Source organism: Centrocercus urophasianus, unplaced genomic scaffold (assembly GCF_019232065.1).
Source record: "Centrocercus urophasianus isolate 14NV4802_14NV808 unplaced genomic scaffold, USGS_Curo_1.0 seq_11, whole genome shotgun sequence".
NCBI classification, from domain to species: domain Eukaryota; kingdom Metazoa; phylum Chordata; class Aves; order Galliformes; family Phasianidae; genus Centrocercus; species Centrocercus urophasianus.
The window spans coordinates 77,243,528-77,259,993 of record NW_024884253.1 but is presented as its reverse complement, the minus strand read 5'-3'; the positions used below and the strand labels follow the sequence as shown (position 1 = coordinate 77,259,993).

The window sequence follows — 16,466 nt, the reverse complement described above, 5'->3', positions numbered from 1 at the left end:
GTTTGATGCACAGAATTTTACTGCAGCGATGTTAAAAGCACAACTGAGGATATGATGAATAAAATATGCGAAATCTCTAGTATTCAGCAATGCTGATCTGCAAATACTTCTGTGCAACAAAGTGAGAAAATGCTCTTGTAGTGAAGCATCTGATCGTTTTATGGCTTCCTTGCATTCACAGTTAAGATTCTAAGTTGAAAGCTGCTTGTTTTTTAGTTTTTGGAAATTACAATAAATTCAAATTGACTAATTTTTTTCTGATGGAAATGACTCTTAACATTTTATTCGCTGAAAATATTATCAATGACCAGAACAGTTGCAGATCAGGAGTGCCCTGCACTAGAATGATAAAAATTTAAAACAACAACAAAAAAGTTAGAAAACCAACATAAACTAGAAAACTAGAACAACTCAGGTATCTCATCAAGGAAAATAGGAATAAAACATGACTGAAGGTATAGAAAGCCAAAAAAAATCATGTCAGACAAACCCATGTCAGACGGCAAGAATTACTTTTTTAGTAAAGTCTGATGTGCTGAAAATTCTTAGAAGCCATTAGGACTTCACCCAGTCAACCTTTTAAGAAGATTACTCTGCTGCATGTTTCTCTGTATACAGTGGATTATTCTGAACGTACCATATTTGTGAAGAACTCACTTCACAGCCTGTCACAACAGCCACAATAATGCTGCTACAAACAGTAAGCTCATAATTGTACCTCGTTTCTTGCCTTAGGAATGTCAACATTGTAATTGTCACTATACAAACCATAGTGCATCTGGAAGACACAAATTTAGCTTTTATTTGAAGAAGTTTGTTCCTAGATTTTAGTCAATTTCTCCAAATATTTACAATGCAATTTTAATAGAGTTTTGTATTATAATTAGAAGCTCTTTATTTCAGAAACTACGCGGAAATGCACTGTTTTGCCAAAATACACAGAGATGTTTAACTCAAGGTGTACACCAATGAAACCAACATGGAAATCCCCATTTGTTAATGATCTGACTTCCTTTGTAACCATTTGCCAACCACTGGCTTTTAAAAGAAATCACCTGGTCTCTCTCTCTCTCCCTCCCCTCCTTCTCCTAATGTTTACCTACCTTAGAAAATTTAACCTTTCAATAACATTGATAAAGTCAGCTGAATATTAACTTAATGCTTGACTGAATTCATACCACATATAATACATTAGTGAATGGAGCTAAACTGAGCATGACATACAGAACAGTTTCTTGACACACAGCTAGGAAAGTAAAGAATTAAGCTAACTCTCTACAGGAAGGCACAGAGCAGTACTTAGGAGCTATATGCTTGTGTTATCTTGCAACAAGAAGAGTGCATTCTGAATTTAAGGGACTCCCTTGCTTTTTCTCTTTAAAGAACTCAAACCATTACACCTACCATCTGCGGGGAAAAAATTTACTTAGCCTTATTTAAAAGACTTGAGTCTTTCAAGAAAGCAACTAAGGATTAGAACAATTCAGCACTTCTGTTTTTAGGCAGCTACTCAAGCACACCTTAAAAAAGAAGTGCATAGATGAAATGGGAAGCTCATCTGCACAGCTTACAAATTTTAAAATAAGGCTTTTTCAAGGATCTCTTTCTATTCATCCACATTTTTTAATGACTTCAGAAGATGTTGAACCATAGAACAAGAAGTTAATTATAAGGAGCAACTTGTGGTTTGGGACACTGAACAATGAGATGCACACGAACAGCACTTTTGTTGGTCAAAGGCAAATAAGTCGAAAAGTAAACATTTTCAGCATGTATTTCTACTTACATGGCAATCATTAATTTTATTATCACCAAAAGAACAGTATCTAAAATGAGCAGATTCTCAAAACAGTAGATGACAATGATAGGTTGGTAATGCTAAATATTTTAAAATACGGAGAGTTTTTAGGTCACAAACATACCTGCACAGTCAATTTAAGACGTGGCAGAAGATTCAGTTCTTAGATTGAATGTCAGATGACCTATTTACACTGAATACTGCAGGTATATGACTTCAAGCAGGTTTTCCATTCTCATGAAAACAAGTATTTGGAGAAGGTTCCCTAAGCCTCATAAATCCTTCAGTACTGACTTTATCTTAATAACAACTGGTTCAGCACTTAATAGTCTTACAGAAGAAGTTGTTTCATCCAGTGCATTGTAAGCACCAATGATGCTTTTTTGTTGTTGTTGCTGTTGTTAAAACTTTGAGGATTATGAATTTTTTTATCCAGTTTGTTACACGGCGCTCTACATCCATAGTAAGATCCAGCAGATGTCAGGTAGATGAGGAAGAAAATAGATATTTTCCTACTACAATTAGTTCTGTGATGTTTATCCACGTCCTGACTGGCTTCTGTGTATTATATCTGTTCAGACATGCTGATGACAGTATTACAAATGAGAGTCACTAAACGTCCTTTGATCAGATTTCCCAAATGACAAGTTCATGCCAACTCTTCAAAACACTTTCGCTTCTAGGCTTTTTAATGTCAGATGCAATGAGCTGGACCAACAGAACTGAAATATTGTAATCTACTTCAAATAATAAACCTTCTATTTATTTCCAACATTTTTTGGACTGCCAAAAGGAGAAACCTGGCAGCCAACCTTAACACCATCCATAAAAGCAAAACTGGAAACATGATGGCTTTGGACGGTCCACACAGACATTTTTTTCATTTGGCTTTTCCAATGTAAAAAAGAGATTTGTAACTGGATACATAATAACTTCATTTTAAAAGTACTTCTGACTCAGGATTCATTACTGACTGATACGCATTTATTTTTTATCCTTCATTTGACATTTGCTAGGAAACTGATAATAGAAACAATGGATTCTGTCCAAATGGTTAAAAAAAAAAAAAAAAAAAAAAACAACCCAAAGATAATAATGTGAGAAACGTATTTTAAAAGAAGAAATTATTCTAATCTAACTCTGAGAATTATCAAAAGAATATGTGACTATCAGATTGCAGCCTGCAGCTCTTGCAATAGATTACAGCTTTAATGCCTGCTCATTGATGCTCTCTGCTGAGAAAAAAAACCTACGGTAAGAAGCAAGGTAGACTTACATTTGAAAGCACATCTGCAGGTAAGGCTGACTTTAAAAGTAGAAGCTAATAGCCAGTTTTTGTTCAAAGAAGGAACTGAGCATATAAAGGCTTTGCAGTCTCTACTGAAATGTTTTTTGTGTGCATACTGAAGACTTGCATTTTCCTGAATGGACTTCCATGGGACAGCCTACTGCTTGGACAAATGGTCTGATGCAGAATTGGTGCAAGATATTTTAAGCAATTACAACTGAACTAGAAATGTGATGTTTTGGAAAACTTACAACTTCACAAGCAACCAGAAATCCTATCTAGTCTTGCTTTGATTCTTACATCACTTCTAGTAACTCATGGAAAAACATCTCTAAAGAGCACAAGCATATAATTTAAATATTCTGACAAATAATTTACTTATCTATTACATGACGACAGTCAATTACTATACTGTAGTCTTCCAAAATCTTTGTTCTAGGAAACGATTTATTATACTTAGTATTTCATTTTAGGATGCATTGATTTCATACTGTAAACAATCAATATTTTGTCATTAATGTACTGCCAGAAGATGAATGGTTCTGCTGTCAGTTCTGCTCAGTTCTTACTTTCTGTAATCCAATTCAATCAGAAAACACAGCTCCAAGCTAAGATCAAGCTAGCTCTCTCAATAGTAGTACTGTCAAGAAAGATTGCCTAGATATAGAAAAAAAATCTATCAAGATAGTGAAAATTTAAAAACTGCTAGCAAGTGTTTACTTTCACATTGTATTCCAGAACATGATACAGCAATATCTGGGTTCCTTAAACACACTGTTTAGAAAACCTGGCAGTTTTCATATAAATAAAAGAAAAATCATTACCTACAGTTACAGGCCAGAATATCACAGTATCTGAATATGCTTCACGTTCATGGATTTCACCATGATGAAGCACGGGGGTTTGAAGCAGATAACAGTACGGAGCAGAAACAAGGCAGCTTCCATCACTTCAGGCTTCATAAAGATAAACAATGTGAAAAAAGGTCACAGCATGGACAAATTCCAAGTGTTTATGATACTGAGTGGAACTATTTCACTGGAAATAAACTGAGCAGCAAGTTCTACTGACATTTTTATGGTTTTCTCCAGAGAAGCTGTGAGTAGCTAAACAACTAAGCTCAGGAAAAAACTGGATTGTAGCAACATGGCTCACATGCAAAAAAGATTATAATAATAACTTCAAACACGAAAGAAGGGCAGTCTCTTTACATCACCTTTTGTGATGTAACTGAAAACCCTGAAATTTAAAATTCCCAAGATTCTTCATTGAGAACTACAAGAAGCGAGAAGTCCTATCACAAGAAAATATCTTATACAATCTAGAAATAAAATGGGAAGAAAAGTGCTACAGTTAAGATTGTAGCAAAGATGACTTGTGGAACTGACAAAATCCAAAATTCACCACGGGTTTGGCAATGCATATTTGATCTAAATGTAAGCTATGTTTAACCAGATGTCTCACTGCAAATTTTCACATGAGAAAGCTGCTACCTCTGCAATAGCCACAGACTGCTACACAGTGATTTAGAAGTGTTTCAACTGCATGCTTGCAGCCAATAGGCAATATCAACACATTGATCATTGTCTGAGATTGGTCCCAGCTTTCAAGTATATTCCTTACTCAAATAAATAAGTAACATAAGTCATATAAAAGCACATCTGTCTGAATGTTCACAGTCATTACAGTACAACATCTGAAACCTAATCTATCATTAAGTGACTAGGTACACCATCACAGAGAAGTCTTGGCAACTTCGGGAATATTTAAATATGTTGCTGCAAAAAACAACGTGCCAAATGGTAAAGTTGGCAATCTGTGATTCCTAAATCATACAAACTTACCCGCCACTCTTTCGTCCGCTTCCCTATTGCCGTCGTCGGAGTATCTTGCAAAATCTAAGGAATCAAGAGTACTGATGCTTCCAGCGCGATCTTGAGAGAGAAGAAAGAGCCGAAAAGCAAAAAACAACTTGAGTCTTGAAGAGTTGACTACTTCAATAAGGCAAAACATCTCATTTCAAAAACTATTAGTAAAAGGTGAACTGTGCTGCAAGAGTGGAATTTCACTACATTTCCCATAAAGTCTGTCTGTAGACAAATAAATTTCCCTTTTCCGCTTGTAAAGACAGCATTTCTGCCCTTGCCACAATACAGCAGGAGCAGCATACAGAGCTCCTTCCCTTTTCCACAAGGGCTAGAGACTTTGCTTAGATGTAACTGAGCAAACAATAAGAAATAGATTCAGACCGCTCTGTAACAAGCTGCAAGCAGTTCTCTTCCCCTTTTTAGTATTTCGAAATTTTGAAACATTAGCAAAGCCAAATGCTCTATTAACTCTCAATTCTATCTGTTAAATTCAGTACATACCCACTTAACAGAACATTAACCAAGGACTGTGTTATAGCAAAAATAAAGCAAGACCAGCACAGTTCATAGTACTGCGGTTTTAATATTCATGCTCTAGAATTTAATTTTTAAATCAAGATATTCAGTAACCAGCAAAATGCCTTGATCTCGGTTCCACCTTTTTCTTTTGATCTCCCCCTTCTTTCATTAGAAAAAATATGCAGTAGAATTGCTCAAACAGCAACAGAACCCAAAATAAGTAGAATACATTCATGATTTGCACGTTCCACTGTATCAGGTACTTTAAACCACACCTCTCTTTCAAAATTAATCTCTCTGTAGCTCTCCTGAAATAATTTTAATTACTTTAGAACTGTTGTCACTTTAACAAAGAGCAAATTCCACTTGGCTGTCAAGAAAAAAAAAAAAAAAAGCAGGAATAGAAGCAATTTCATCCCTTGCCAGTCACATTCTGTCATGACTAACACCATGGAAAACATGTAAAATGGAACAGATGTAATTCCATACTGTGTCAAAAATTAAAGAATCTACTAATGTTTGGGGTTTCTTCGCACATTTAAGCCCTACACTGATACATAAGGTCTTCTGACAACCTCTGTACACAAACCAGCACCAAAAGGAAATCAGAACATTTGGATACACATTATTTTGGTTACTTGCAAAACTTTACACGGGAAAACAAGCTTCCTAGGTCAAGCAGAATAATACAGCACCAAACTGAAGTGCCTGACAAATGTGTAGATATATACACACACATACACACATCACAGTTAGAAGCGATTAAGGTCAAAAGAAAACGTGACTTTTGAATACATGGCATGAAAGTCTTCAGATCTGATATTACAGGATGCCTAATGCTGTTCAGTAAGTACCGTTCCAATTCATTTCACTTGAAAATGGATAAAATTGAATTCAAGGCTCAAGTTAAACAAAGAAACAGCATACAAATAAAGATTTCAATGACAAAAATGGCATTTAAGATAGGTGACCCAGTCTTATGCATACTATTATTAAGGCAAATGCACAGAATCATTTTCTATGCCTCTTATCCAGCAGTAACATCAGAGTAACAACTGCCAAACTTTCAGGAAGCCAACCACATAATAATTAACAGCTCATCCAAAGCTGTACATAGAAATACATTTTCCATCCCAAAGTCCAAAAAAGAAACCCAGCAATGAAACACAAACCTGTTTGCCAAAACAGCAACCAGAAATTAAAAGAGAAAAAAATCATCTTTCAATTTAAGTCTGTATCAAGATGTACACAACAGAAACCATTTAAGATTGTACCAGCAGCTGTAAATCTAACAATTCCCAGCCAGCAAATACGCACCACTCTTATATGATAAAAGGTCCTTACAGAAACAAAAAAAACCCTCAACAACCACGTACTTTGATGATTTGAACATCCAGAAAGGGCCTTAAACATCACACCTGTGTGCACACTGGCAATTTCTAAGTTTGAAATACGTACATTCATCATTTAAACTCCCCCTCACCATCTGAGGTATAGACAATAACAGAAACATCTGAAGCCCTCCTTACGCATGGGTTGGTACATACAGCTCCCTCATATATAACTTACTTCTCAAACAGGTAAATTAAACTTGGTCTGTGTGCTTCAACAGTGTGGAGCTAACAGAATCTATCTAAATTTAAGATTTACAATGAAAACCACCTTTTTATCTATCACTGTGGTGGAACCTGAATTTAGACTGAGAGAGGTGTAGCACAACTGTATAATGAAAGAATATTAGGATGTTATAATCACAAAATAAGAAAGAGTTAGGCAAAGCAGACTATGATAACAAAAGAGATAGGCTTACCCCTATCCTGGGCTCACTCACAAAACTCCAGCAGAAGCAATCTCCACAAGAGATCCTTCCCCACTGGTAGCCAGCTCTTAAATAGGTCCAGGAGGTCTGGAGCCAGGCTCCACCCCTTCCAGCAGCACAGGAGAATTGCCTTCACCTGTGCTCCTCTGGCTGACTCATGGCTCGCCTCAGGTGATCAATCAGAGGTTCAGGCCGTGCCTCAGCAGTGCCCATACAACAACCAAGCAAACGCTGAAGCAAAAGCACCATAGCAGCATATGCACACAGACTGAACACCGGCTTCTCAGATCAATGTCTCTCAAAGCAATACACAATGCAGATGTAGGAAAATATAGGGAGTGGTGAGGTGCTGGAACAGGCTGCCCAGAGAGGTTGTGGATGCCTTGTCCCTGGAGGTGTTCAAGGCCAAGTTGGATGGGGCCCTGGGCAGCCTGGTCTGGTATTAAACGTGGAGGTTGGTGGCCCTGCGTGTGGCAGGGAGGTTGATGACTCCTGAGGTCCCTTCCAACCCAGGCCATTTTGTGATTCTGTGAAATTACAGCTTCTAGAACGCAACTCAAGCTAAATACTTAGCTTGAGCAATGTAACAAGGTTTTTATTACCACTTCACTACAGTACACCACCTTTAAAATAGGTAGTGTGGCTCTTATACCAACCACTTCCTGCTACATCGGGGAGAGGCCACCGGGCTGAAGCACTTGGGCTGAGACATCTCTGGGCCAAACCGGCTCTTCAGGCATCAGCAAGTCATCTCTGCTGAGGTTAAGGGCCCTGCCAAGTGCCAGCTATAGAGAAAGCTTAGTCACCAGCGCTCTGCTGGGCCACAGCTCCTCAGCAAAGGTGCTTCAGGCAGCAGGTAACTTGTTTCTGCCACCCCCTGGAAAGACTGGCTCCCAACACAGCCAGGTGAGGTGAGGCCCAATTGGCAACTCCTCCTTCTTGTGCTCACAACTGCAAAGCAGTCAGTGCCACATGAACCTCAGCTATATTGGCAGCTTCTGCCCGGGGCACTCATGTTACTAAGCCAAGGGGAAAGTAGGCAGCAAAAGGATCCTCACCTTCCACCCAGTACCACAGCAGCACCAGTGACCTCTGTCTTCCTGGTACTATGAGATGAATTTTGGAGTTATTTCACATGTTGAAACTGCTGAAGAAAAAGAACCAAATCCAACATAAATGTAAACAGTAGGTTTGAACAGCAGAGAGGAATTTTGGATGGAGGTTGAGGGATCAGCCTGCAAGATCACCTGGATAACAAAGAAGGAGACAGCTAACTGAAAATGGTGCCCAGGAAGGTGAGGGCTGACAGGCATGCTGCATACGGTATCAACAGCAGTCAAAGCACACACATGCTGGAGGCTGCCAAAAGCTAAACAACAGCATGCCTGCTCCACTGCTTCACCTACATGAAATGCAACTGTGCAAGAAACTGTTGTCTCACTTCCTCCCACTTTCTTTGCAGGCAGCCATCAGTAGATGGCTTTTCTCCAAAGACTAACAGCAGCCCCCAGAAAATTATGGAATAACATTGTATAGCCTCAAGGTGTGTGCTAGTATAAAGCATATATCCACACAGAAAGAACCAGAGGCTGAAAACAGCACTTCCCTACAGACAACACATGGCTTCACTCACTGAGAAAACTAGTAGGGCTGTTAGAAGAAGAAATAGGACAGGGAGAGCTATGCTCAGGTCATGCAGCTCTAATAAGAACCACTTTCTGAGCTGATAAGAAAAAGAAGCACTAATTTCGTAGGGAACAATGTATATTTCTTTAGATAATGTCTTTTTAATATGAAAGAAAAATCTTAGGCTTATGTTATTTGACAAGGATAATAAAGACAGAACCCTGCAGGGAGAAAGCATGCTGTGGCTGAACTCCGGTTCTGCTTTAACAAAAACTAAAGTGGCACAGTAGTAGGAAACCATCCTGCTGTCATAGTATGCACATTCTTACTAGCAGTTTGCGTGCGGATTTTCTATTTGTTTCTCTGGTGTTCTGAATTGAAACACCTTTCTTTTTAGTCAGTAATTCCTTATAAGTGATCAGTAAAAAAAAGCATTGCCAGTTTCATGTTTCAGAATGTCAAAACAGTGCAATAAGCATTGACAAGCAGGTATGAAAAACTCCATGAAGTGCAGCACTGCAAGGTGGCAAGAGAGAGTCACAAGTGTGCAAGCAACAAAGATAGGGTTTGATTTTTTAGATCTCCTGTAGTGAAATGCCATGAAATAGAGTGGGATTGCAACACAGAGCCTGGGCAAATCTGAGCCATTTGGAAAGGGATTAAGAAAAATCAGAAAGCTGAGAATCACAGAAATGACACTTGAACAAAGTTCAAAAGTGTTCTTCAATCCATTTTTTTGGAAAATGCAACTACTCTAATTTCATTTGTGAAGTTTAAAATCAGGTCCATCATCACATTTTGCACATTTTGATTTATTTGTTGAGATACTGCCTCATTCCAGAGAAAAGTAACTTTGATTCCCTTTTTATTCCCAGATTCGTTACTTGTGATGCAGGCAGATTCCACATGACAGTTTCTGCTCCCCGGACACATTCACCTCCTCCTTTCACTTTAAGGTGAGTATAACTTTCTAAAGGAGGAAAATGTTAAGGAAACAAACAAACAAGAAAACCCCAAAACTCAAGAAGTGTTAGTGCCTTCCAGTGACATATATAACAAGAAAATCATACAGAATCATACAGTGGGTGGAGTAGGAAGGGACATTAAATACCATCTAGTTGCAACTACCTCATCTAGTTTCAAGCACCCCAAAAAGATTAAGTTTCATTCACTCTGATGGTTAAAACAGTTTATTTCCATCTGTTTATCTAAAGGGATTCCAACAAGGACCACACTAACCACAGTTTTAAAGTACATGAATTAAGCAGGAATAAGTTGCTGTCTTACACAAAGAGCATTTAATAAGGCACTTGCGTAGAGGTATTTCTTAAACCACTTAAAAACAAACAAACTATATCATCAAAAAGGCTCAAGAAACAAAAAACAATAAGTAATTTAGAAGCTATCTGCATTTACTTTGCAAACACCTAAATTAATTTAAAAATAACTAGCTGGTAGAACAGCTAGGAAGTTGTCATCTTTTCCCCATGATGATAAGAAGCCATATCACTGTGTACCTAACAAACCTAAACAGTGCATATGAAGACCAAGAACAAGGGTTGATATACACATAAAAGACCAATCCACTCGGCATCTCTACTTGTAAGCATTCACCTGAAGTGCAAAGCATCTGTAACCTGAAACAAGACTTATCACATTTTAAACCAATTAGAATAATAACTGGCTGCCAGCAATTTTATTTTGATCAGCATCATATGGAACAAGAGGCAACACAAAGAATACTTCCCAATAAAGTCCAAAGGTAGCTTTTTACTGAACGTTCAGCATACTAGGATCAAATTATTTCCATTTTAGACCAGGTTTTAAGTGCATTATGTGTTTTTATGTAGAAAGAAACAGTTGTAAGAAGACAGCATAGGAAGACAAACTTCTCTGGAGACACTAGAAGTCCCCAGCCCATTAGTTTGGCTAAAAACTTCAGTCTATCACGCTCTTAGATAGCCATCATGTAGGCTCTTCAGAAATGTAGAAAGCTATCATGTAGGCTCTTCCTTCCTCACACATTATTTGGAGAAGGAGGAACAAAGATCCACTGCTTTCCACATATACAAAAAAACAGAAATAGAAAACAACAGAAACAACAACTCTGTAAGACACTAAATGCAGCTAGATAGTAGAGTTTTACTTGTCGTTTATTGTAGCCTTAGTAAGCAGGAAGACAGCCTAGAAACACCACAGACCTGAAAAAAACCCATCATGGAGTACTGTTAATTCTAGTGGACACCAGAAAATATTTATATAGAGAATTCTGAATATTTAAGGTGCAGATTTCCAGAAGCTTTGCATCTGAAAGCGCTGACATATTTATCTTTTACTTCAGAGAAGGTTGAAGTGCTCTGACATTGGTATTAGAAGAACTTTACAAGCAACCTGATCTACCAGAAGTAATTTATTTGACAACAAACTCTCATCACTAAATTAAATTTTAATTACTTAGGATTTCAAGCTTAACAAGGCCTCCTTGACATTAGAACTCTTAAGTTGTACTTCTCTGCAGCTATGGATTAAAAAGTTACTTTTCATTCTTGAACTGATCATAGAAAATAAGCTTTGCAGAAAAAGAGTATAATAGGGAATTGTTCATGTTTAATATTTTTAGGAATTAAAAAGCTACGATTATTCAACCAACAGACATGCTTCATTTTAAAATAACATATAACAGTAAATGAGACTCCACATTTTATTAACTGTCATACAAAGTAACCAGTTGGGAAGTAGAGATGACAAAACTATGCAATTACAGCTGTATTTGAGAGAGTCAAGAAAAAAATTCAATATAAGATACTCTCAGATGCACAAGAAACAAGAAGCTAAAAAAAAAAAAAAAAAAAATACTCCTTACCGTAGTGAATTTTAACCTACAACCCACAGGCTATTATCAAGACATGGTTGAGGTTAGTAAGGGTGTGATTCTTGGCAATTTTAAGAGCTTATCCAGATGAGTTGTGCTATTGTTCTGAGTAAGCTCTCCCTCCTCCCAGCATATATATGCAACTTTCCTTACACGGAGGAACCTCTGAGGTCAATCTCCACACCCAAAGACAAATTAGGCCATAAGGAGAACAAAGATTTTTTTTTCTGTTGTTGTTTGCTTGTTTCTCAGGGGTTTGCAAGTCAAAGACACTGGAAAAACACTTTGCTTCCATCTCAAAAAAAAAAAAAGAAAGCTGTGCTCCAGGAAATGTCAGACTGTTGCTTATTGTTATGCTTAGGATATCCAATGTATTTTTAAGTAAAAAGACATTGGCACACCAGAAGTATTCTCATAACAGATCCCAACTGACAAGATTCCTTAGAAACTACTTGGATTTGCTGCTTTTATCTTTTTTTCCCTGTGCTACACGTACAATACAACTGTTAAAGCTCAGGTTCAGGCCTGAGAAAATTCAAGTGTATGAATACACATTTTAGATTTGTTTCTGTTGTTGCTAAAGAAGCCAGCAGACTAGGCATACTATCTACCTTAAATATTCAAAACCGAGACTAAACTAGCCATAACAGTCACTAAACCTATTTCTTGCTTTCTTCTAGAGACACCAGCCTACAAAAACATGTCCTTGAACAACCTGCATCCTCAGCCATCCTGCACAACATCACAGGCAGATGGGTGCAGAAGCTGAAGAAACTGGAGACAAAAACCATCTGGGACAAGGAATACACTTTTTCCTTTATTACTTCCTTGCGCTTAAACTCCACACCAGCACCCAAATGCAAATACATATAAGTGAATAAACCAACTGGCAAGAGGGATCAGCATTCACAGATGTGGAACGAAACAGAGACCTGAACAGTTTCATTGGAGGATCTTCTACATTAATTTAAAGAATCAGACATCATTAACACTTCAAAACACAATTACTGATTCAGATCCTATATTTGAGGTTGTGATGTGTAGCAACTGAAATAGACAGATTGTGTAATATATTGTGCAATACAAATGAATAAATCAGTTGAGCTATTTAATTCCCCGTAAGTGATACAGCAGCTTTCTTTACTCTAAGCCTTACCAGATTTCATAAGACAAACGTGCAGCAACATTAGTTTGAAAAGTCTTAACTAGATGCTGAATTTTAAAGTTCTGACACGTTTCAACCTGCTCCAAAGCTTAGCACTGCTGGATCACTCAGCAATGCAAACCAGATCCATGGCAGCAGTTACCTCACCTTGCATAAAACCCGAGGAAGAAACAGACTTACTGGTCAGGTCTCTAAAATCCGTTTGAACTTGCAGAAATTCACAGCAGATGAACATGTTCCACATTGCTACACTAACTCTCATGTGGAAATTGGAATCCTGTAAGTCATTTATCCCATTGAGCACTGAATTCTACACACCTAGCCTATGAGCTTTGTTTCACTACGGTAAGCATTCTTCTGCCCTTTCCCAAACGCTCTTGCTAAATGAGACCAGATGAATTCTCAAAGTTGTTATGTGCTAGAAGGAAGTTCTCAGACAACCATCACATTAAATTGAACCAAATTAAGTACAGCTAGCAGAATAAAGTTAACTTTCAGCTATCAGAACAATTAATTTACAAGATACCCAGAATTTTTAACAAGTGTTCAGGATGTTCATATCATACTAGTCCATGCAAGGAAATCCAAACCAAATTGAAACCTACTTCGTATCTCTAATGAGCTAAGAAAATTTGTAGAAGATATGACAGTAAAAACCCTAAAATTACTTGGAAAAAAAAAACAAGTCTATGCTTCATGATCAATTTAAATAGCCAGTATATGCTTTGCTAAATACATTACAGTAGTCCCATAACAGAAGCACAGCAGAAGCTCATGAGAAGGAAGAAATGTAAGTGGAAAATAACAGAACACATTCACGATTGACTTAAGACACAGGTGCACCCCATCCGACCACATAAAGAGCCACACTGACAACAAAGACACTGCTTCAGTGGGTAGCTTACTGCACAATCTCGGGCAGAACCCAAATTATTTGAGTCTCAAAGAATCAAGCTGGCCCTGCTAAAAGCCATTTAAGCACTGCTGCAGTGAGCAGAGATCCAGACAGCATGGCACCCTGGGGAAAAACACCAAACCCAGCATGGCTCCCTGCGGTGTGCTTGAGCTACCAGAGCTTCCCAAAACAAGAGCTAAGGGAGGAGCATGGCACAGGGGCACTTCTTCCAGCTCCAGACCCCAGCTGGCCTCAGCAGAAATTAGAAAGCGTCAAAAGAATTGAGTAAACTCCATATGCTCAGCTGCAGCACTGCCTGGCCTCAAGCATATTGATCAGCTTGCATTACAAGGATTTTTCCATTCTCCATAGTAACCCAGATTCCTGTTATATTCTCTGGTATCAAGCTAAACTACCTTCCATTAATTCAGCTTAGAGAAAAACCAAGCCTAAGGCTGGATCTTATAATTGTGTATAAACATCTGGAGGGAAGATGCAAAGACAACAGGGGCTCTCTTTCCAGTGGCAACCAATGCTGGGTGCAGAAGCAATGGGTACAGCTAGAGCAAAGAAGGTGCCTCTGAACATCAGCAATCATTTTAAGGATGAGTGAGCACTGGCAAAGGCTGCACAGAGGTTGTGGACTCGCCCTCCTTCGAGGTATTCAACAGTTGTCTGTCAAATGAGAACACTTGCCAGCCCTCCCCCTGCCCCACCAACATCAAACCCACATAAAAAGCTACTTGCTACATAAATAAGAATTTCTTTTGCTCTCAGTTTTTACGTAATAGTACTTCCTTCAATTCAAAAGTGAAGTTTTCAGTTGCGTCACCATCATGCAGCAGTGCATTGCAGGAAGGGAGGAAGTAAATTGCCTATCCCCTATGGTGTGCAGAGGGGAAGAGACTTCAGTATTTCTCCAAGGCTTTTTCATCTTGGGCTATTTAAGATGAAACAAAGAAAATAAAACAAAACATCTCGTCCAAACTCAGCATACGTTTATGTCATGTCTCAGAATGTGTATTAAAATTTAAAAATACAAGGCCTAAAAACTTTACTGAAATTTTTAGCTTATGTCAGAGTGGCATCCAGTGCAATTTATCAAACCTGCATCTTTACAATATATCTGAAAAACAAATACAAGTCATACATTTAATGTACACAGTTGCAAGATAAAACAAAACAGAATAAGATTTAAGGATATCTCTACCTACTGATAGGAAAGAGATTTCTGATGCTACATTCAAAATAGTTCCATATATAAACAATCTAAGTCAGGACGTATTAGAAATCTTAGTTTAATTTGAAAGTACTAGAACTTCCTGCAAAAAATACATTTTTTTTTCCATATTTTCATAGATTCCAAGTTTACAAAATACACTAGTTACAACATTTGAACTAATCACAATGGACTCTGCACGCAAGCCAACTTCTGATACCCCTGATACCACTACCTAATTTATCATGGCTTGCCTGCAAGCACTAGACAAATCTTTTAATACCAGGCAATGAAGCTGGTATAGATTTCCAGCAAACACTTTCTCAGTGGAATAGAATTTACAAGTTATATCTTCTACCGCAAAACTTAATTCTCAGAGGAAGAGAAACTACAAGAAACTCTGTATACTTTATAGAGAACTGAAATTACATGCAGGGAAGCTTAAGAAGCTTCCAAAAGCTGCTCTCAAACACAAAGCCCTCTAATCTTCTTGCCTTCTCCCTTCTCTCCACAACACCAGAACTGGTAGGAAGGAGCACTCATTGCTTCAGTGCAAAGTTTGCTCACGTTGCTGCAACTTTCTAGCAAGGCATGGTTAAACTCACACAAAACTGAATTAGCTACAGCACCAGCCTACGTGCACAGGTTCACTTCTGCTCTCCCCACACAGAACGTTAGCAGCAGCTCTGGCACAGGGACAGAACAGGAAGCCCAAACTCATGCAGCTACATTCCCCAGAAGGAATGTAGCGCCCTAAGAGAAGAACACACAAATGAGTTACTGCAAGGTAAAGTATAATCTGAACATAGGGAACACTTGCTGTTCAGTGATAACATGATATAAACCTGCCCTGCTTTGCCCAACACTGTCACACTTACTTCGTACTACCTTACTTCTTTGTGTGGCTACACCATTACACTAACCTATCTTCAGGTCTATCAAAGTACCCCAAATCATTCCAATACAGATACCAGCCAAAGATTAAACTATGCATCAACAACTCCATTCCTCTTTCTTTGGGCATTACTTAGAAGCATCTTCCTTTTTGAACAGTCTTCTGTACTTTAGAGACAACATTTGCTGTCCCCCATCTGTCACTCTTTACCTACACCCTTCTATCCTGCCCCTCACAAAGGGAGAACCCTTCCTTACACAGATACTGCAGCCACCATCTCACCCACAAATCATCACATGATCTCACAGCTCCTGGAGGGGCAGCAAACAAGATCACAGGTATTTTTGGTTACTTTCATAAAGGTATCAGCAAACATTTTAATATAACAAAAGCAATAAAACAAACAAACCCAGGAAAAAAAAAAAAAAAAAAAAAAAAACAAACAAAACGACAACCCTGCCAACCAAAGAACTAGTCACAATAACAACAGATATTACACCTA

The 16,466-nt window shown here is 38.1% G+C and overlaps 1 protein-coding gene and 1 long non-coding RNA gene across 2 annotated transcripts in view; both read right to left on the bottom strand.

Moving 5' to 3' along the window:
- RELCH (RAB11 binding and LisH domain, coiled-coil and HEAT repeat containing) overlaps positions 1-16,466 on the bottom strand; it is a 71,423-nt gene that overhangs the window by 50,193 nt on the left and 4,764 nt on the right. The window contains exon 2 of the mRNA XM_042809118.1: positions 4,931-5,020. Within this exon, the coding sequence (XP_042665052.1) occupies positions 4,931-5,020 (90 nt within the window). The remainder of the gene's footprint in view (positions 1-4,930; positions 5,021-16,466) is intronic.
- LOC122155272 overlaps positions 10,093-16,466 on the bottom strand; it is a 7,219-nt gene continuing 845 nt past the window's right edge. The window contains exon 2 of the long non-coding RNA XR_006167207.1: positions 10,093-16,463. This is a non-coding gene — a long non-coding RNA (uncharacterized LOC122155272). The remainder of the gene's footprint in view (positions 16,464-16,466) is intronic.